Source organism: Halichoerus grypus, chromosome 13, assembly GCF_964656455.1.
Source record: "Halichoerus grypus chromosome 13, mHalGry1.hap1.1, whole genome shotgun sequence".
NCBI lineage: Eukaryota > Metazoa > Chordata > Mammalia > Carnivora > Phocidae > Halichoerus > Halichoerus grypus.
Genome location: NC_135724.1, coordinates 17230178 through 17251779, shown reverse-complemented (window position 1 = coordinate 17251779; position 21602 = coordinate 17230178). Strand labels below are relative to the sequence as shown.

Below are 21602 nucleotides of genomic sequence, written 5' to 3'. Positions count from 1 at the left end.
TCATTGCTATGCTGAGGGGTTTTAATTAGACCCATTTATCCATGGGGAAGACCCACTGTTGTCAGGGAGAAAGGACATTTCTAGAAAGGTTAGACTAATGGGGTGGCAGTGAATTAGGATGAAGAGAAGCTGCCACATATCAGTAGCACCTACTCGAGGTGGGCACATAATAGATGCTCAGTAGCTTTTGGAAGAAGGAGCAGTGAGGTGACGTTGGTTGGTGTTGGCTCACCACCCGTGCCCCCAGAGTTACGGGCATACAGCAGGCAAAGATCTACCACGAGGTGGGAGTCAGGATGTCAGTGAGGAGTGCCGTCATCGGGAGGCTTGCCTGGGCCTGGAGGACCCACTTCAGGATGGTTCGTTCACATGGCTGTTAGCGGGAGGCCTCAGTCCTCACTACCTGGACCCCTCGTAGGTTCTTGATGTCCTCACAACATGGCAGCAGCCGGCTTTCCCCAGAGAGAGCGATCTGAGAGAGGAGGAAGCTTACAGTGTCTTTAATGACCTAATCTTCAACTTTTTCCATATTCTCTTTATTAGAAAGAAGTCATTGTGTCCAACCTTCAGTGAGAGGAAAATTAAGCCCTGCCTCTTGAAGAAGGAAGTTGTGGACATATTTTAAAACTGCAGAACATAGGGATGCCTGGGTGGCTCAGTCGGTTAAGCATCCGACTCGGTTTCAGCTCAGATCATGATCTCGTGGGTCATGAGATCGAGCCCCTTGTCAGGCTCTGTGCTCAGCGGGGAGTCTGCTTGAAGGTTCTCTTCTGCTCCTTCTCCCAGTCTGTCTCTCTCAAATAAATAAATTAAAAAAAAAAAAACCCACACAACGTAATTTCTGAAAATTAGTCACCTTGAGCATTAAAATTACGATTCTGCTCTGGAGGGCCATCCTTTTACCTCTCCCCATTTGCTCCATTTGGCATAATAATGGCCATAATCTGGCAGAGGTTGAGAAATGTAGGTTGTGCACAGAAGTCCTGTGCTTCTACAGTTTTCTCCGCAACTATTATCCCTGGGACTTGGCACTTAGAACGTTCTGTGTTGGGCTGACAGTGAACAGGCACAGAGGCTGGGCCTATGAGTTGGGGCTGTTTGTTGTCATCAGGGTTATCTGAGCTCGAGCTGGACATGAGGTTCAGTATTGGGCTCCTTTCCTGTAACTCCTTGTGTGTGTTTGTCCTCAACCCACGTATCTTAGGTTTGTGTATTACAGGTATGTGTGTGTCTAATGCCCGCAATTGATTGTAAGCCCCTCCTGGGCACAGAAGAAGGTGTGTTCTTTACTTTGGTGTTCTTCCTGTCTGCTAGCACAGAGCATTGAACATAAATGTCACTCAGCACATTTTTTTGAATGAATGGTGAGAAGGTCAGAGTGGAGAACCGAGGGAGAGCAAGAAGCTTGGAGAGCTGGCAGCAGTGTGAGGCCGGGGACCCATCAAGGGAGTGAAGAGGGGAAAAGGTTTAGAGAGTAGGAATTGGGGCAGGGAATACAGAGTAGGGAAAGGCAGAGCATGAAGAGGACAGGAGGTTGCAGAGCTGAAGAGGGCAGGAATAAGGGATGAGGTCGGGGATGACGGGTTGTAGAAAATTTAAAGAGATGTATGGAACAGGATCTTGGCTCATAGCTGGAGAAAGAGCGGGTGGGAATGGGAAGATGAATGGTATCTACTGTGTAGTAGGCACAGTGAGGGCATTTTATGGTAGCTCGTTTAATTTTTAAAGCAGCTGAAGTTAATGGACATACATATAACTCAAGATATTTCAGTGTATAGAGATATTGATCATCCCTTTAAACCAGGAGGTGTTTACTGTGAGCCTGCAAGTGTTATGGGTAATAGTGAGAACTATAAATACACTGTAGAATATGGAAGATAAATACATAAATTAATTTAGGGATGAAGGACTAAGACATGCAAGTCCCTGACGTAGGTCTTCCTTGTCTACAAGGATGGCTGTATGTGATACCACCGGGGAATCCTGTGGAGAAAGAACACTATTTCCTAACCCAGATATCACCTTTTGCGGTGGGGTGGTGGTGGTGGGTGGAATCAGCTGCCGTTTTGAAGGATAAGGGATCAAATACGAAAAATTACCTTCTTGGGGCGCCTGGGTGGCACAGCTGGTTAAGTATCCAACTCTTGGTTTTGGCTCAGGTCGTGATCTCGGGATCCTGGGATCGATCCCTGCATCAGGCTCCATGCTCAGTGTAGAGTCTGCTTGAGACTCTTTCTCCCTCTGCTCCACCCCCCCCCATGTGGGCTCCCGCTCTCTCTCTCTCTCAAATAAATAAAAATCTTAAAAAAAAAAAAAAGTCACTTTCTCAAGGTGGATTCCTAAGAGAAAATATAAATTCTAGTATCTTACTTTGAGTTGGAACTTGAGGTTTATTTTATCATAGGAGTGATTTTGATAGATGATGTATTTCATAGGCTTTGTGGGTGGGCATGGGAATTTGGTGACCCCTTACCCACAGTTTATACGAGCAGGCTTCTGAGCTGGAAACAACTACCTTATAAATGAGCCTTCAGAATGCCCCCCCCCCCCCCCATTGATAAGTTGGGACTCGCGCAGCAGCACTCAGCTATGGCTTAGGCACCTTGTCTTGTTTTAAGCCTTCAGGAAGAATTAGAAAATGAAGTGGAAAAGAAAAACATGTGTCAAGTGTGTAGAATCGTCCCTGTTGTGCAATGACCGTGCGAAAACAGGAGACGAGTAGTACCTGGGAGAGACCCTGAGAGTCATGAGCAGACGCGCGGTTTTCGGCCTCACCTCTTCTCTGCACTTTCTCTGCTTCACATAACCCACCTGCAAATAATACCTTTGTTGTCGTAAGCCGCCTTAGTTAAACATTGGATTCTACTGGAGTCATAACCAGGCCCGCAATGTCATGCACAGATTTTATGAAAGTAGTAACATGCCTCAGAAAGTCCAGTTGCTCAGCTTGTCCCGCATTGCATCTGATAAAAGTAGTCACACACCTGATCACGTGTTTCTTTACAGGGTCACAGTGGCTGCTTATCTGTATGCACACTTATTGTTGAGAGGAAACACAGATAAGTTTTTGCTGTATGTCTGAAACCCGTGTGTAAAAACGATTTTTATAGAGTAACATTCTCTTTCCTGCTCCCTTGCCCCATAACTTCGGAGGGGGGTGAAATTTCCTGTCACAGCTGCTTATAAATAGTAAGTGCTCAATAAAGGCTCTTTCCTCCTTTCACCTCCCAGCTGTTGCCTGGGTGTTACAGAAGGGTGTCCTTCTCACGTCTCCCAGGTAGACAGCTCTGTACCTTTGTGAGTTAGCTAAAATGTAACCTGTAGGTTTTTGTTATGACAAAAGGTTTATTCACCTTAGAAATACGGAAACCTAGATCCCTAAGCCTGTGATTTTAAATTTTTCTTTTGTTCCTTATGTATTTTTCCGGCGTTTCTACAAAAATTTAATTTCCAAAGAAAAATATGTAATGTTTCAAAAAGAAAAAAGTGTAGACCAGAAAGTTATCCGTTATCCAGAGGTAATCACTGCTACTATAATCCTTTTGTTGTCTTTTTCTGTGCCTGTACGTAATTGATATGTAGTGAAAATTGAGACTGTGTTGTATATGAGCAAAGGCCAACTGCTAAAGCAACCTGTGATTTACAGTGGGAAGAAACAGTACAAGTCTATTTCCAGCTCACTGTCCTGGCAAGGTGGGTAGGTGATGGTGGAGGGGGCAAGATGAGGTGGAGATGTTCTGTCCCGCTACGCTCCCTTCACAGAGTTTTTCCCTTCTTGGCCTTAAGGATTTTCTCTGCTGTAGTCTGATCTTGCACAGCAACCAAGGTGGTCTTCTAAAAACTCACGTCATATGTGATCAGTCCCCTGCTTAAAACTTCCCAGAGATGGTTGGAATAATGCCCACTTTCTTTCTTTTTTTTTTTTTTTAAAGATTTTATTTATTTATTTGAGAGAGAGAATGAGAGAGAGAGAGCATGAGAGGGGGGAGGGTCAGAGGGAGAAGCAGGCTCCCCGCTGAGCAGGGAGCCTGATGCGGGACTCGATCCCTGGACTCCAGGATCATGACCTGAGCCGAAGGCAGTCGCTTAACCAACTGAGCCACCCAGGCGCCCTAATGCCCACTTTCTATAGAGACTGGCCTCTTGGGTCTCTGGCCCCACCGTACCACTCTGTTCTCGCCTCTCCCTGCAATGCCAGACCTGCTCCCTGAGGCCTTGGGACTTGCTGTCACCCCTGCATGAACATCCCTACCCCCATCATCACCCTCTGTCTCCTTTGGGTTTAGCTCAGGTGTCTCCTCTCCAAAGAGGCCTTTCCCTGACGACCAGTCATAAATATCCTCCCTCTCTCCCTCCACTTAGTTGCTTTTATTGAGGTGTCATCAAAGCACTTACACCATCAGAAATTCCTGTTTGCAATATATATTTATATTCTTTCTGCCTTCTAGATTGTAGGTTCCTTGAGGTAGGAACTCTGTCTTGTTCATCTCTGTACCCCCAGATAATGTGTCTGGCACATGGTCGGTACTTAGTAAACACTTGTGGAATGAATGAAGGTCATTACAGAGTCTCACACTTTTTACTTTATTTCTTTGAGAAAGTGTGCATGAGCATGAGCAGGGGGAGGGGCAGAGGGAGAAGCAGACTCCCCACTAAGCGGGGAGCCTGGCACAGGGCTCGATCCCAGAACCTGGGATTATGACCTGAGCTGAAGGCAGATGCTTCACCTACTGAGCCACCTAGGCACCCCAGAATCTCACACACTTTTTTTTTTTTAAGATTTTATTTATTTATTCGACAGAGAGAGTGAGTGAGTACAAGCAGGGAGGAGTAGTAGAGGGAGAGAGAGAAGCAGGCCTCCCGCTGAGCAGGGAGCCTGACGCAGGGCTCAATTCCAAGACCCCGAGATCATGACCTGAGCCGAAGGCAGACACTCAACCATCTGAGCCACCCAGGTGCCCTGAATCTCACACATTTTTAATGACAGTGTTGTAGCTCATTGCACAGAATTGCCGTGAACATTTAACTGTCTACTTTTGAGGGACTTCTTTTTTTTTTTTTTTTTCCGATTAAAAAATGCTTTGGTGACTGTCCTTTTAGCTGTTCTTTGGTTTGCTTTGTGCACGTATCTGTGCTTATTTTCTTAGGTTTGATTCCTACATGAGAATTTATTTAGTGGAAAGATATGTGTACAAAATTTTAAAGTATATGTTATATATTACCCTTTGCCCTCCAGACCCCCAATTTGTGTCCCCATGTAGTTGAGAGCCTTGGTATACAGTGCACTTTCATGAACACCAGAAGCTGGCTGGGGCAGGGGGAGCGTGGGGAGTTTTGTCTGTCTGTATTGCTGTTTCCCTAGATCTTAGAACAGGCGCTCATGCTTACCAAATGAATAAATCAGTTTCCATAAAAAAATTCTACTTGTTCCTTCAGTGAAGTGTATTTTTATTCATTTATTCATATAAATGTTCCCTGACTTTAAAATGTGTGCTTTTGAAAAGTAGGTCTGTCCAGTGTAAGAACAAAGAGCATTCACCCAATGTTAATATAAACCTCAGGGAACGGGTGTGAGCTGGGCTTATCTTATTCCTTAGAATCCAGACACGATGCAGTTGAACCCCCTATCAAGTTGGTGGAAAGTCCAGGACACTGCCCAGGATTTTTGAGAATCCCAAGTGCTATGAGATAAAGAGACCGTTTCTTACCAGAATCCTTATGTTTTGCTCTGTGACAGACTGTACATGGGTTTCCATCCTAGACTGTCCCTCGTTAATCTTCCCCAACTTGATGACCAGTGCCAGCCTGGGGTGGAAAGACTGCTACCCTTCCCCAACTGGTTATGCCTGGCAGACCAGATGATCCACCATCTCCTTTTGCCAGCACTCAGGACTGGCCTGTAGACTTAGCACTTCCTTTAACACTATCCACCATCCGTGGGTGCCAACTGATTAGCCCCCCCCCCCCCCCCGCAACAAGTGTGTTTGGGGAGAATTGCTGGCTGGAAGTCTTTGTCATGGGGTGGGGGGAGGGCCAGAGAGCTGGGATCGGGGGAGCAGTGAGACAGGAAAGTACGCTCCTCTCCCGCTGTTTCCTGTCCTCATTTCTTCTGCAGGGTTCCTTATTCCCTCTCAGGTGTGACATCCCCTTCACCTGGCTGACAAGGATCTCGTTTTCACCCGTGATCCTCAGCTTGTATGCAGTGTGCGCACCAGCGGGCCTTAAATTCGTCACATTGTACCATAAACCCTACAAAGGTGCGGCCAGATTTTTATCCATGTGTAAAAACCTGCATCCACCGTGGCATGTCCTTGAGTTGAGCAGGTCATCAGAGAGGTCTAATGATGGGTGGTGGGGTGCAGTGTGCTAGGAGAGACAAAAGAGTCGTAGCCTGGGTAATGGCTGTGCTAACAAGGAATCCTTGGTGCCGGGCCGTGGAGGTGAGTGGAAGGGAGAAAGGTCAGGGCAGTCGGTGCCTAGCCTGGAAGCTTTGGGAAGCCCTGGAGATACTGCCGGGCTGTAGCAAAGCCATGTTTTAGTTACCCCTCACTTGTCTTCATCCTTTCGTGAAGCCCAGCGAGCACATGAAATCCAAACTTGAATGCAGCCTCCTTTGGAAAGGGATCCTCAGCACACGCAAGCTGAGAAACCTGTTTGTGTGTCTGCTGTGTGTCAGGTGGGCGCCTTGCATCGGGCGTAGGTGGTGGGAGGGAGGGAGGGAGGATGGATGGGAGAATCCTGGAAAGCGACGATCCCCAGCACGCTTCTGGCTGCACACAGGCACCCAGTGTGTGTGCCGCTCCTTGACCAGGGCTCAGGGGCCGCCTGGCTCCATGTTGAATTTCACCCTGCCTCCTTTGACATAATCATTTGGATTTTTTTTTCCTTCAGCCAGGTCTTGACCAAACACTTCCACAGTCGTCCTCTCTTGCCCCTCGGTGCTCCTGTCGCCAAGGGCTCCAGCCCTAGCCCTTTCCGCTCCTCACCCTCCCTGGGTATGTTCTTCTGCACCTGTGGCTCTAACCACCAACTACCACTCTACACCGATAACCCCCCCATCTGACCCATACCGGATGTCTTTCCCATTTATCTAGTCTTTTTTTCTCCCCCGACCTGGTTGTTACATAGATGCCTTGAATTCAGCTTATTCCTGTCTTTCAGTTCTATTAGCACTTAGTGACCCAAACCAGAAACTTGAGAGCAAGCCAGCTCCTCTCACCTGAATGTCTTAGTCCTTAGCTACTGCTCTGACCTCTGCCTTTGGGCGTGAGGCCATCACTGGTTCCTGCATTGTGGGTCTACCCACCCCTCATAGGACACCGTGAGCATATTCGTATCTATATTTTAAGACCTTGCTCAATGCCCAATTGTAATAGGAGCTGCTTAGAGAATGTTGGAATGAAGAAATAAGCAGGTGGGTGGGTGGATGGATGGATGGATGGATGAATGAATGAGTGATTTCCGAGATGGTTTGAGATGATTTCCACTTAAGATTATGATCTTTATTTTTTTTTCCTCCTCACTGCAACTGAGGAATTATTATTACTTTTATTATTTTTTTGAAGATTTTATTTATTTATTTAACAGAGACACCGCGAGAGAGGGAACCACAAGCTGGGGGAGTGGGAGGGGGAGGAGAAGCAGGCCTCCCGTGGAGCAGGGAGCCCGATGTGGGGCTCGATCCCAGGACCCTGGGACCATGACCTGAGCCGAAGGCAGACACTTAAGAACTGAGCCACCCAGGCGCCCCTGAGGAATTATTTTTGCTTGTTTTGTACCAACATGATGAAACTGTAATTTTGAGAAAATACTGTACCACATGAAATTTTTTTCTCTCTCAGGCCATGCGCACAAATGTACAAACTTGCATGGAGTAATTATTTATTAAAGTGAAAAATCAAGGAATTATTTATTAAATAAGTTCTTTATTAAAGTTAAAGATCTATGTGGTTTCAAACGTATGCTTGTGTTCTTGGTATATAACTGGGAAATCTTTCACTGGTCCAAATCGATCTGCATGATGTAGTTTGAATTAAACTTGTGCTTAATTAACCTGGATGCTCTAAATTTTTATTTAAAAGATTTTATTTGAGAGATCGAGGGAGAGAGCACGGGGGAGGGGAGGGCAGAGGGACAAACAGACTTCCCTGCTGAGCGTGGAGCCGGACTCGGGGCTTGATCCCAGGACCCTGAGATCATGACCTGAGCTGAAATCAAGAGTTGGACACTCAGCCGAGTCACCCAGGTGCCCCCAAGATGTTCTGAATTTCTAGGGCCGTAGGATTTTGAGCTGGAACGTTGCCTTTTGAACTTCAGTGTGAGGAAGAGTCGCCTGTGCTAAGTTGATTGGTTCTGTGTCCCCAGTACCGGTCTAAACAGAAATCGTTACCTTTGCATATTGGGTAAGACAGTGACCCATTGAAGGTCCCTTTCTTAAACTTTTTTGTTTTCCTCTTTCAACAGGGAGAGTCCCGTATTCTCAGAGTGAAGGTGGTTTCTGGAATCGATCTCGCCAAAAAGGACATCTTCGGAGCCAGGTATGTTTGTTTTGTTTTTCTGTAGGCTTCTGACGCGTTGGGCAAGCACTTTCCAAAGTGAGGCATGTGTCAGTGTACCTGGAGGCCTCCTTTTTTTTTTTTTTTTAAGATTTTATTTATTTATTTGACAGAGACACAGCGAGAGAGGGAACACAAGCAGGGGGAGTGGGAGAGGGAGAAGCAGGCTTCCCGCGGAGCAGGGAGCCCGATGCGGGGCTCGATCCCAGGACCCTGGAACCAGGACCTGAGCCGAAGGCAGACGCTTAACGACTGAGCCACCCGGGCGCCCCACCTGGAGGCCTCCTTAAGACGAGATTACCGGGCCCCCCTCTGGAGTTTCTGATGGAGCAATGGACCGCGTTTTGTGCAGCGGGTCTTGCCTTCCATCTGGCTTGATTTGATGAGGAGACTGGATTCCAATGTGTTTTTGTTTTTTTTTTCTCCGTAGAAAAATACAGTTTGGGAATGTGTGTTTATTTTAATACATTCCTTTTTTTTTTTAAAATCCCTAATTTAGGGAGACACGAAAGCATTATTTTGTTCCTAGCAGAACTGGGTATTCTCTGGCGTGTATAATCTGAATTGAGAGATTTGGTGATGTGAGTGAATTTGGTGATTTCTGTGCCTTTTCTGGAAACACCAGCAGCCTGGTCTTCCTACGTCCTTATTAGCTTTTTTTATTTTGAGTATTGTGCCTGATACTCCTACATCTTGAAATCAGCCCTTTTATTCCTGTTGGCTCTGCTGGGTGTCACAATAAGTTATTGGACCATCAGCACAACGAGGTTAGAGCCACTGAGAACTGGGATTTGGACCAGATTTTGGAGAACAAAGACCATTTTGAACTTTAGACATGGAGACATTAGAGGTGTCCCAGTCCAACTTGCCTGTCCTATCGCTTTCCCAGGCCATGCATGTCAGTGGTGTGGAACAGGCCCCCGGCGCCCCGCTCTGTTCACGCTTGGTACTCTGTAGGATTGAGCCATGAGGGTTGCGGTGGCTGCTGGGGACAGTTAGGTGTTGCTGGAGTGCTCTCATTAGAACATTCATTTCATCCTATCGGCCCCCTCCTGGTCCCCGCAGTCACCCTCTGGCTTCAGGCCCTCAGGGTGATGTTGGACACTCTGTAACCGGGCCTCGTTCTGTCCAGCTCACCTCACCTTCATGCTCGCCCAGCAGAAGCCCTTTTCTGCCCTGGGTAGGCAAACCTTGATTTTCTGGTCTTATATCTTCATGGACATTTTTAGTTTTTCCTGTCCCAATAAGTTACTACAATAGCACCTGGAGAAATTGTGAAAAATACATAAATAAAGTTGATGCAAGAAAAATCTGTGAGATCTTATTAAAAGTTCCCCATACTTGGGGCGCCTGGGTGGCCCAGTGGGTTAAGTGTCTGACTCTTGATTTTGACTCAGATGGTGACCTCAGGGTCCTGAGATGGAGCTCTGTGTTGGGCTCTGCTCTCAGCGCGGAGTCTGCTTGCTACTCTCTCTCCCTCTCCCTTCTGCACCCCCCCAAATAAATGAATCTTAAAAAAAAAAATTCTCCATTCTTATGTGTGCCTCAAATGACCGAGGGTTAGCTGTCTGAGCCGTCATGGGAACTGCACGCATTCGCCTCCATCGGGAGTTGCTGGTGGTGTGGGAGGGAGGCACATCTCACCTGCAGGTTCCTTCTCCTTTCTTGTGCCCGTATGAATGCTCTAGTATTTCCCTTGTCTGTCTCCTAGATTAGAATTTACAGGGGATTGAGACCTCTCTCTTCTGTTGCTTATACAGAGCACCATGAGCCAGACTGGGCAGATTGTTTTTTAATAGAAACATTTGCATGCTCACCAGTAAATTGTGCTCTTATGTCCAAAATGCCTATTGCTCTCACTCTTTTCCATGAATTTTGCAGTTTTGAAGGAAGAGGTTGGATTTGGAAAATTTCAGCGATTTTTATTTTGATTGTTTTTGCTTTGTTTTACCAAAGCCGTTCATAAAACAATGAAATGGATTCAGATTGTATTTCTCAGCCTGTTAAGATCTGAGGTTAAAATTGGTAGTGGGATTAGACTTCAAATCTTAGAAGAGGCGGACAAACCCGAGCCTTGAATTTTACCTTTTACATGAAAAGAGGCAGCATGATTTCTTAGCAGGGTAAAAGGAATTACAGAGGATACCTCAAGATGTTCATTGGAAAGATAGTGTATGACTTAATGGACCAAGTGCTGGAAGATGAGCAGAAAGTCTGGATCCTACTTCTGTCCTTCATTTTCTTTTAAAGATTTTATTTGACAGAGAGAAAGAGAGTGAGTGTGAGAGAGAGCACGAGCAGGGGGAGCTGCAGAGGGAGAAGGAGCAGCAGACTCCCCGCTGAGTAGGGAGCCTGATGCTGGGCTCGATCCCAGGACTCTGGGATCGTGATCTGAGCTGAAGGCAGACGCTTAACTGTCTGAGCCACCCAGGCGCCCCTGTCCTTCATTTTCTTAGTTTTAATAAATACAAAACACACTGTCCTCCCTTCCTGCCTTCCTCCTTTGCTCTCCGTGCCTCGCTCGGGTGTCCACTTTCTCTGAGTGCCATAGTTCTTTCAGGACCCATTTGCCAATGAGTGAGCTAAAACGGAAGGATTAGGTGGCAGCGTGCAGGTCGCGCCATGTTGGCATTTCACTGTAGAATGGCCCCGTTTATCACCTTCTTATTTTGCCTCATGACCTGCATTCTCCTCCACATTATCTTGAGCACATCCTCTCTCGTTCTCTGTGTCCCAGTAGCTCGTATAGAACAGGGATTACTGTTGCCTCGTAACTGGTGTGCAGGAGTCTGGGGAGAGCCCCCTGGTCACTCTGCTCACCTGGCAGCTCTCCTGTGTTTGGAGGCAGAAGTCATGAGTGTGGATTTGTGGTGTGTGTCCCCTGCTCTCCGCTGGGGTGAGACCCTTACTATCAGTGTCCTTATGAACCCCAGTAAGCCCCCCCTGTCACCTACAGCCTGTCACCGAACCCCCTCCATCTGTGTTTCCCATTCTCCCTTCCCAGGGAGGGAGCTGGACAGGAACGGGAACCCCTGTTGTGGAAAGGATAATGGATGGAGAAAGAAGGCTAGTGTTGGCAAGCAGCATCATCAGAAACCCATAAGTGGTAGAAACCATATAGACTTGGGTGTTTTGAAAAGACAGAATTTATTCCTTTTTTAGAATAGTTTTTTTGTTTGTTTTTAAGGGAGGGAAGGAGGGAAGGAGAGAGAGAGAGGAGAGGACGGGCAGAGGTAGAGGGAGAGAGAGAATCCCAAGCAGACTCTGTGCTGAGCACGGAGCCCGATGTGGAGCTCGATTTCACGACCCTGAGATCGTGACCTGAGCCGAAATCAAGAGTCGGGTGCTTAACTGACTGAGCCACCCAGGCACCTCAATACAGGATTTACTTCTCTGGGGCTCTCTCTGCTTTGTCTCCAAGGGAGGCTGCCTGGCCTGAGATGGGGTGGGCTGGTGGTTGGGGTGCAGTGGGTGGGGGGGAAAGGGGCGGGATGTGTTGGTCGGCGGTGTCATGAGCACTCCATCTCTCCCAAGTGAGAGGCTGTCTAAGGGTCCACTTCAGAGGACTGGGGTTTGTGGGACCCTGGTCTCGGGCCTGCCTCTCTACCAGGGCAGCTGATCCACCCTTGAGAGGCCTGTACCTGAAATGCCCTTCTTTTCCGCATTCTTTGTCCCAATCCTGCACCGAGAATACAAGATCGTTTTCCAGCTTCCTTCCAGCAAAGCCTAACTTCATTAAAAGAGCCTTTGTTTAAAGAAGATTTGGTAATTGAGCTCTTGCTCTCCTTGAATGTCTGAGCGTTTGGTCTGTGTGGAAATGGCACTAGCAGAGAAAGCTTTTCTTTTGGGCCACACCTTCGGGTCAAAGAAGGGCGACCATATAATCTGTCAACTAAACAGGGACACTTTTGTCTGCAACAGATGCTACGTCAAATGTGGGAGGTCAGGACATAGGATGTATATGGAGACTGGTCACCCCAGGTAAAAGACCTCCCAACTTGATGAGCTATGGGGAAAAAAAAATGCTATGTGATTTTTTTTTTTTTCCCTAAAGCTGAGGAAAAGAAACTCTAACTCTTAAAACAAAAGCATACCACCTGTAAAATGCCAATCTGACATTCAAAAAGAAGTAAAACCATTTTGGAACCAGGGCATACATGGGGTACCTGCCTCCATTTCGGAAATGGGTCCGTTGTCTCTGTGAGGTAGAGTGTGATGTGGGGGAGTCAAGGAGGCGCCTTTCCCCGGGAAGTCCTCCTGCCCCCTCGTCACAGTCCCAGTCTCCTGCTGAGGTGTAGGATTCGAGTCCACTGGTAATAGGCTTTGCCACCCTCTCTGGTCTGGTTTGCCCCCCACTCCAGCGCCACCCCTTTCGTCCAGACTGATCACATTGGACTGCTCTTTCTAACGGTAGGTTACTACTCTACCTGAGTGACAAACATTGAGCCCCCTGGATGGGCCATTTGGACTAGATGACGGTCAGGGTCTCTCTAAAACCTGCAATGTGATGGCTGCATCCTTATTAAAAGCAGAGTTAAAGAACTGCCCATTGTATTTGAGCTGACCCACGTTCTTAGAATTATAAGTGAATATCATAAAGGAAATCAATTTTGAATAGATAGACTTTGCCAAGTAAGATCTTAGTTTGTGTTGTTTTTTTTTTTTTTTTAAACTTAGAATACCTTTAAGTTTCAAACTGTATTCTTTAGGTAAGCTTGTATCTCAGGACTCCTTTTTGTCATAGGCTTAAGTAGTAACTGAATAGGGTCCTTTTAATACAAGTTTTAGCTGTACCTTCCCCGCTTTTCCTCCTGAATTGTGATCGGTCATTTGCGGTTACTTAGAATCATCTGACACCATAAAGCTGCTCCTTAAAATTGAGCAACAGTGGCCAAGACAACTAGAATTTCATGCTTTCATACGGAAGATTTCAAGACTCTCATTTCACACTTGCTTCTGTGGATTTTGTATGTGGAACTCTTAGCATCAAGTTACACCTGTTTGGTTGCTGTCTTTTTTTTTTTTTTTTTTTTGACAAGCGGTGATTTGAAATGCAGAACACACACACGCATCGAGGGCATTGGAGGGATGTGGCAAGAAATCTCGTGTGGGCTGGTGACAGGGAGTTACTGCCCCCGCGAGATGGCCCCACGGCCCCGCCTCACCTCCATCCCATTATCTAGATTGCAGTTGTTAACATTTTTCTGCATTGGCTTCATTATCTTTTTTTTTTTTTTTTAACTGAAGTATTCCACAGTGAATTACAGACATCATGACACCCAGCCCCTAAGTACTTCAGCCTGCATCTCGAAAAAACGGCGTATTCCTTTATAACCACAATACAATTTTCACAAAATTAACAATAATTGCCTAATGGACTCTCTTACCTAGTCCATTACCTGACTCCCCTAAACCGTGCCTCTGATGCCTTTTATAACTGGGCCGTTTAGAGCAGAATTCAGTTGAGAATCATGTATTGCATTTACTTTTGGTGGGTCTCTTAAACTCCTGTTAATTAGAATCATCCCCCCCACTTCCCCTTTAAATGACCTGGAATGGTCATTCAGTTGTTACTTGCTGTATCATTTATTGTGTTCTTTCTCCTCCTGGGTTTCCTGTATGGTAGAAGTTGCATCTAAAGGCTTGGTCAGGGGCACCTGGGTGGTGCAGTTAAGCGTCCAACTCTTGTTTCTGCTCAGGTCATGATCTCAAGGTCGTGCGATTGAGCCCCCACGTCGGGTTCTACACTCAGCGCTGAGTCTGCGTGAGAGTCTCTATCCCTCCCGTGTATGCGCGCGCTCTCTCCCTCTCGAAAATAAATAAATCTTATTAAAAAAAAAAAAAAAAAGACTTGATCAAATTCAGTTTCAACATTGGGGGCAGGAATGGGGATGCTGTTTGCTCAGGTGGAACACAAAGTCTGGTTGTCCTACAACCAATGGCGCTAAAACAAGATGGATCCCAGGTTTAATGTGGGGATAGTCTGTTCCATCCACGGTCATGACTTTTCCCCCAGGTGACCAGTGAGAAATGGGTGAGGCAATATTTTGGCTACACACTGTACACAAGTAAATTTTAACTATTAACTCACTTTCTCTCCAAATAGGACTTTTTTTGGGGGGGGGGGGCATTTTTTGAAAACCTTGCCTAGCATAAATTTACCCAATTGGGAAACCTTGAGGCTATACATACCTTGAGAGTCCCCTCGATGTAAGCCCTTCTAGGATGTCGTTAGGCCAGAGTTTGCAAACTGTCGGTCCCTGTGGACTAGACTGAGCTCACAGGTGTGCTTATTTGGCCCATGGAGCACTAAAACAAAGAAATAAAAATCCTGAGCCAACACTTGGGAGATTTCCTATTAAAAATCCATTATTTCCAGGCTTCTGGAAAGTCTTGGCAATCTAGACACCCAAGGTCATGGGGCTGGAGGTGTCTCCCGGATGCACTCATTAGATGGGGCCATGACCTCTTGGCCGCCGAGAACCCCACGTCTCCCGTCCTATTCTGTGCAGCCAACCTCCTCCGCTGACATAGCCCTGAGCCCCTGGAGGGACAGAACTGTGTTTGGTTTTGACCCCTGTACAGGGGTCTTTAACCTAGAGAGCGGAGTCTCCCCCTGCCCTCCCCCACAGCACGTGGACCTCCTTAGGTGGGTGCAGAGCACCTTACACTCCGCTGAGACGCTGTTTGTGATGTGCAGGCGCTTGCCAGTCGGCCTCCTCTCTGCACGCCTCGGCTATCTAGGGCATTGCTGCGGAATCACAACCTCACTAAAGGCCTCTGGGGCTGAAGAGTATTCGTCTTAAAATCCCTGCCCCTAAGAGCTCATACAGTTACTCACGTGAGCGCCCCAGAGAACCTCACTGTCAGACGATTTATTCTAGCTGTACACCGCCCCCCGCCCCCCCCCCCCCCACCGTAGGACTTTGAAGGATCTTGCTGTCCTCCTCCCAAATGGAAACCTCTTCTTACTCTGTAAAAAAGCACACCACTCTATCTGTGTTCGTGTTTACTTCCTGGTCTTGAATGCACGTGTCTGTGCCACGTCCCCAGAAAGCCTGTCCATCATGGCTTTGCACACTGCTCAGGCCACGCGGTTTCCCAGAGGGCAACAATTAGAAGTGGCAGATGGGTCAGTGTATAGGGCCAGCGTGTTTCTCTTCTGCGTCAGGCCCCGGGCTTGCTGTGGTATAGCTAGTGTCCGTAAAACTAGCGATACGAACTGGCCTTTGGGTCATCCCAGTTTGGGTAATGGACAGGCCACACTTACATACCATTCTCTGGTGTTGTGTTAAGGTGAATCCCTCATTCAGAATCTTCGGCTTGGCCTTCACTCTTTTTTTTTTTTTTTTTTAATTTTTAAATTTTTTTTTTTTTAAGATTTTATTTATTTGACAGAAAGCGAGGGAGGGAACACAAGCAGGAGGAGTGGGAGAGGGAGAAGCAGGCCTCCCGCTGAGCAGGGAGCCCGATGCGGGGCTCAAACCCAGGACCCTGGGATCATGACCTGAGCCGAAGGCAGACGCTTAACGACTGAGCCACCCGGGCGCCCTTGGCCTTCACTCTTGATGCATGAACGTGTGGGCATCATCAGGGGAGCCTCTGCTCGGCCACGTGGTCCGACAGAGAGTAGAGGGGGTAATTGGAGGATGTCTTGCCCTCATTGCCCTCAGAGTCTAGAAATATGTTCTCCGGTCACTGAGTCTGTAAGGCAGAGAATTGGATGGGTTTCAGGAAGAAGAGGGGCACCAGCACATCGTAGATGCGCAATAAATTTTGGTCATCGGGTCAGAGTGGGAGCCCGAGAAAATGGAAAAATTAAAGCTACTCAAGAGCCATGGGCACTATTTTAATCATGTAATTACAGAGGGCACCTCTGGGCATTGGTGGAGAGTGGATGTCTCTGGACGTGGGGGGGGGTGGGCTCCCCCTCCTAGCTGCCTACCCCTCCTGACTCCTTCCTCTCCCTCATTCCTCAACTGCGTGTCTTTGCTGTAGGCCCCACCCCACCCCCCGGCCCACATCCCAGTACCTTCAGTCCTGCTTTATCCCAGAGTATTCTATATTTGTCTCACCATCTTCCTTTTTGGGGGGAGGTTGGGAAAGAGTGTAAGAAGCTCAAGTATAAGCAAGGAGGTGTGCCAACTGGAGATGAGTCAGAAACGAAAGCATTTCTAAATGTGTAAGACAATGAAGACAATATTTATTTGACAAAAGTTGAAGTTAACAACCACCCCTGCAGAAACACAGCCAGAAGGCCCCTTGTGAAGGGAGGTCCAGCGCTGGGACGGCAGGGGATCTCCGCTTCCATGTCCTCACCAAAGGAGGAGGGAGGGAGAGGTTTCTCGGTCAGTCGGGGCTTCTCCTGTTTTTTGGGGGGTGAAGGTGGCTCGCCAGCCCATTCTCAGTGGCCAGGCCTCTGAGAGGCCTTGGGAATACTCCTGTCCGGGCCCACGATGCATCAGCGTTGACAGAAATGCTCTTATTGAAGGTGAAAATATCCTGGTATTATACCTAAACGTTACGCTTTTAAAAAGGGATACATATCTCTGGAATCCCAAGATGTTAGATTTCTCAGATACAAATCTCCTATGTTATAATATTTCATCTTCTAAGAAACATTGTCATTAGATTTCATAAAATTACTTCTACTTAGGGTTTATATTTGGAGGAGGGACCTGGAAGATAAAAGTTTTAGGATGGCTTATAAGTGTAAGTGAGCTGGCAAGTTCTTAAGTGGGAAATAGAGCCTCCTCTGAGTGCTGTAAGTGGTTATCCAAACTGGGGGCCCGCACACTTTTTTTCTTCGAAGGGCCAGATAGTAGATTTTTGGCTCAGCAGGACCTAGGGTCTCCAAGAAAGCTCAGAAGGAGCCAGGACAGGATCCGATGGGCACGTCTGTGTACTGGTGGCCCACGGGTCCTCAGTTGCCAGTCCCTGAGAGTATTCTCTATTGATTCTCTACAACATACATATTTAGAACTGGGAGTGCCTGTGTTGTTTGGTCATGATTTTCAGATTAAACTGTTATATAGAGCTGCTGGTTAGTCAATGACAGACAGAATTGAGCCAGTATTGACGTTTTGGGCGTGGAGGAATGGGGTTTCTAGATATTGCAGGAGCTTTTTTTCCTTTCCCCTCTTCAAGGGCAGCATGCTTACAACATAACTTATGGAACTTCTTATTTATTTTTTTATTTTTAAATAATTTTTAAAGCTTTTATTTGAGAAAGAGAGCGCACAAGAAGGGGGGGGAGGGGCAGAGGAGAGGGAGAAGCTGGGGCTCGATCCCAGGACCCTGAGATCATGACTTGAGCCAAAGGCAGACGCTTAACTGCCTGAGCCACCCAGGCGCCCCATTTATGGAACTTTTTAGATCGGCACTGTGGATTTTGAAGTCTACAAATGAATACAACTGTCAAATTGTTTCTGTCCTAGAGGAAATGATTCTCACTGCTTTGTCTATAAATACATGAGTGATAAAGTTGAATTTATACATGTACAAGCAGATGTACAGATCCATAATTTAGTACTGCAATTAAAATACAGCCCGTTTTCTCCACTGAATATTTTTTAGACTTAGGACCTTAGTGCAAGTAATGTTTAATAAAGAGTCTGCAATGTGTGGCTCCTCAGTAAATTATTAAAACAACTGGCATTTCTACTGTATAATATCAACACAAGTGATATAAAATATACCTTGCCTCTTAATGAGTGTGTGCTCACATTCCTCTGGCAGTCCGAGAGCAACGGGTAGTAAAAGTGTTGGAAGGAGTGTTCGCATTTCTTTCCTTCCTTGTTCAAGGTGCACTATTGTGCTTCCCCTTTTGAAGAACTGATGATTGTTTCAAGTCTCTGTTATTTTTAGATGCTTGAAATTAAGCATTCATGGTAGGAAAACAGAGAAGCATTTGAAAGAAATGCTATGTTTCACGTTTGGGGGCAACTGGTTGGGAAATCAAAAATGGGTGAATCTTTAAAAAACTTGATCCTTGTTTCTTTTTTCTTTTTGTTTTTGCTAGTGAGAAAATGATAGTGTTGGTTATATATTCTCTGCCTCTGACTTGTAAACTCTTGGGAGTTCATTGTGAACAGTGGCTTTAATTTTGTTGAAGTGATTTTAAATGTTATCTAGACAGTCTAGAGAGGAGAAAGGAAATTTGCAAATTCCTTTCTTCCAGAATGAGTTACGGGTAGTGTGATTTCGTTTTCTCTGTTATTAAATATATAGTCAGACCATCTTGAGATTTGAATGACTAGTGAGACCATATAACTCAGGATCTTTGGTTTGTTCTTACACTGTTTCTTGGTGTGGAATGTCAAAATATTTGAAACTGTTATTTTTCTGGAATGATCTGTCTTCACTGGTGGCTGAAGCGACTGTTGAGGCATCTGAGCTGGAGACCTGGGAGTTGTCCTTGGCGCTCATCCCTCCTTCCCACCCCCCAGCCTGGTTTCCGTGTTTGTGTAGAGGACTTCCCAGATGCTGTTCACATCTACTCCCCCCGCACCCGAAACAGAATTCTGTCCAGCATAGACTGATTTCGGGTCTTGGCAGAACCCTTAATGATCAGATCAGTTGTTGCTGTGGATTAAGGTCCCGGCCCCTTAATCTTGACAAAAGCGCCCTCTCTGCACCCTCCAGGGCATCTCTTGGCCTTGCGGTTGCCTTCAGAGGCCACACTCCGCCTCCTGTGCCTTTGCTGGACGTCCAGAATGACCAGCATCTTCCTATTCTGCACAGCTGCCTTGTTCTTGTCCTTCATGCCTACACCCTCCTAACCCCCCACCCCATGAGATCACCCCCAGGCAGCTTTCCCTGTCTCTGCCCACTTTGCTCAGGTCTGGTGGCGCTTGGTTTTGTTTGCTCACCCCTGTGCAGCTGCTTGTGGGCACACTGAGGTATGGCGTTGGGACTTTCCCTCTGCACCCAGCTGTGGTCCCACATTGGCCCAGGGCCACCAAATCCATAACCGCCATCACCACCCCCCCCCACCACCGCCGCCCATGCACTCTGCAAACTTGCATATTCCTCTCAGCCCCTTGGTGCCCTTCCTGCCACTAGGCTGAGTTTCTTTCTCCTGCTTTTGTGCTCTCCCAGTGATTTATATATGCTCATATTTTCCTTACTGTCTCATTTCATAATTTCTTATTTATTTTATTCTGTATATATTTTTAAGACCCTCATTCTTAATGCAGATTATCAATTTTAATAATAAAACATGCATTATTTCCAGCTCCTTCCTGCTTTGGAATTGCTACAAATGCAAAAACTTTAAGGAATACCTCACCCTTAACTCCTCTGTCCATGGGAAGCTCACTGGAGGAGAGGAATCGTGAGCATCCCTGACCATGAAGGCTTCATGGATGGCTCTTGATGCCTGGCCGAGGACATGTATTGGGGAGTTATAGCTCCCTCTGGTGGCCATATCATCAGGTGCCTTTTCATTCTAGACTGTAAAAATGGTATTCAGATCTAATAATCCTTTGGAGTCCTTTTAAATTTAATTTTTTGATTTTTAAAATTAACTCAGATCTTTGCTTTAGCAGGTATTTAAGTCATTCTCAAATAGTGACACACACAGAAGAAAGAATGATTTTACTTTAAGCAATTCCTACTTTTTACATAGTTGGTTTTAAAAGTAAACAATAAGTAGCATTAACTTTATTTCCCCCTTTTTCTTTTCCTTTCTCTGCCCAGTAATTTCCTAAACTTGTAGCATCATCAGAATGCCACAGACTACAAAAGAATAAATAACTGATACTGGGAAGGAATGAAATTCTTCAAATGAGGGGTACCTCATATTCAGTATGGAATAGACAGCATTCATAGACAAAATGAATTATAATGTGTTTTTAGCCTCACACTTTGATAGATCAGAACTTAAGCACTCTGTTTTCTTTAAGAAAGGAATTTCCAGGCTGACATTGTTAATATAGAAGAGTAATTATAAACAGTACCTATGTCCATGCTAATTATGGCAAACAGGTATAGATCATCTCAAAAAATTCATATTTGGCTTTGGAATTTAAAAAAAAACACTTTTGCATATCATTCTGAGGTGGTTTAGAAGTTTTTACCACTACAGAGAAGTTAATGTAGCAACTCATGACATGAAAAACTAGATTCAGAAAAGACCAGAGGTTTAGAAAATGTTTTTTCTCTTGTTTTTTCTTCCCTGTAGCTAAATTTGTAATGATGCATGTAGATGGCATTACTTTTCATATTGATACCCCTCGAAGAACAGTAGCAGCCCTTAAAAAATTTTTTTTACATGTAAGATTGGCTAATTTTTCTCTCAGGTATGCTTGGGGGTTTTTGTTTTTGTTTTGATAAAATTCTGTTGGGTGCAGGGGAAGGAGTCATTAAGTTGTCTTTGGGAGAGTCTGCCTAAGTGGGTATGTTACAGCAAAGGACTTATTTAGACAGAGTCAGGGTGATTCAAACACCCACAGAGGAAAATGGCACAGATCATTTATCTACTCATTTTGCAATAATGTTCTTCTCTCCCTTGGCCATTTCTTAACGTCTGCAAATACTGCCAAAAAACAAAAACCAGAAGAAAGCCATGAATGTTTTCAGTGGGACAGAAGAAATGAGAGCCGCCAGGGAGAAATATTAGAGATAAAAGTGTCGGTGTGAGCAGATATTAAAATAGTTTATGTTCTTTTCAGTTGAAGACGTTGAGATTCATTCTCAGAGCTGTTAGGACTGTTTTCATGTGATAGCCCCTGATAATGCTGAAACCTTATACAAATACAAGGCCCTGCTGTTTTGTCTAGGCACCTTCCCCAGGGGGAAAAAAAAAAGCAAGCCTCCGAAGCAAGCAGGCGAATAAACAAAGAATCCTAAGACTGTCGCAGCTGAGAAGAAAATGCTGCTTAAATGGAAAGGTACTTCTTCACCTCCTTATGGGTGGAGAGCCTGAGAAACATGGTGGCGACCCCACGGGTTGCAGAGAAAGGGGGTCGGCAGTGGGGAAGGTGTTCACCACATGGTCATGACAGAGGACATTTTCATCACCTCGGGCTCCAGCCCTCTGGGCAG

At 46.0% G+C, this 21602-nt stretch overlaps 1 protein-coding gene across 3 annotated transcripts in view; it reads left to right on the top strand.

Moving 5' to 3' along the window:
* NEDD4L (NEDD4 like E3 ubiquitin protein ligase) overlaps positions 1 to 21602 on the top strand; it is a 332582-nt gene that overhangs the window by 98637 nt on the left and 212343 nt on the right. For all 3 annotated transcript variants that reach the window (XM_078060261.1, XM_078060259.1, XM_078060260.1), the window contains exon 2: positions 8464 to 8537. In XM_078060261.1, coding sequence (XP_077916387.1) covers positions 8464 to 8537 — 74 coding nt within the window. The remainder of the gene's footprint in view (positions 1 to 8463; positions 8538 to 21602) is intronic.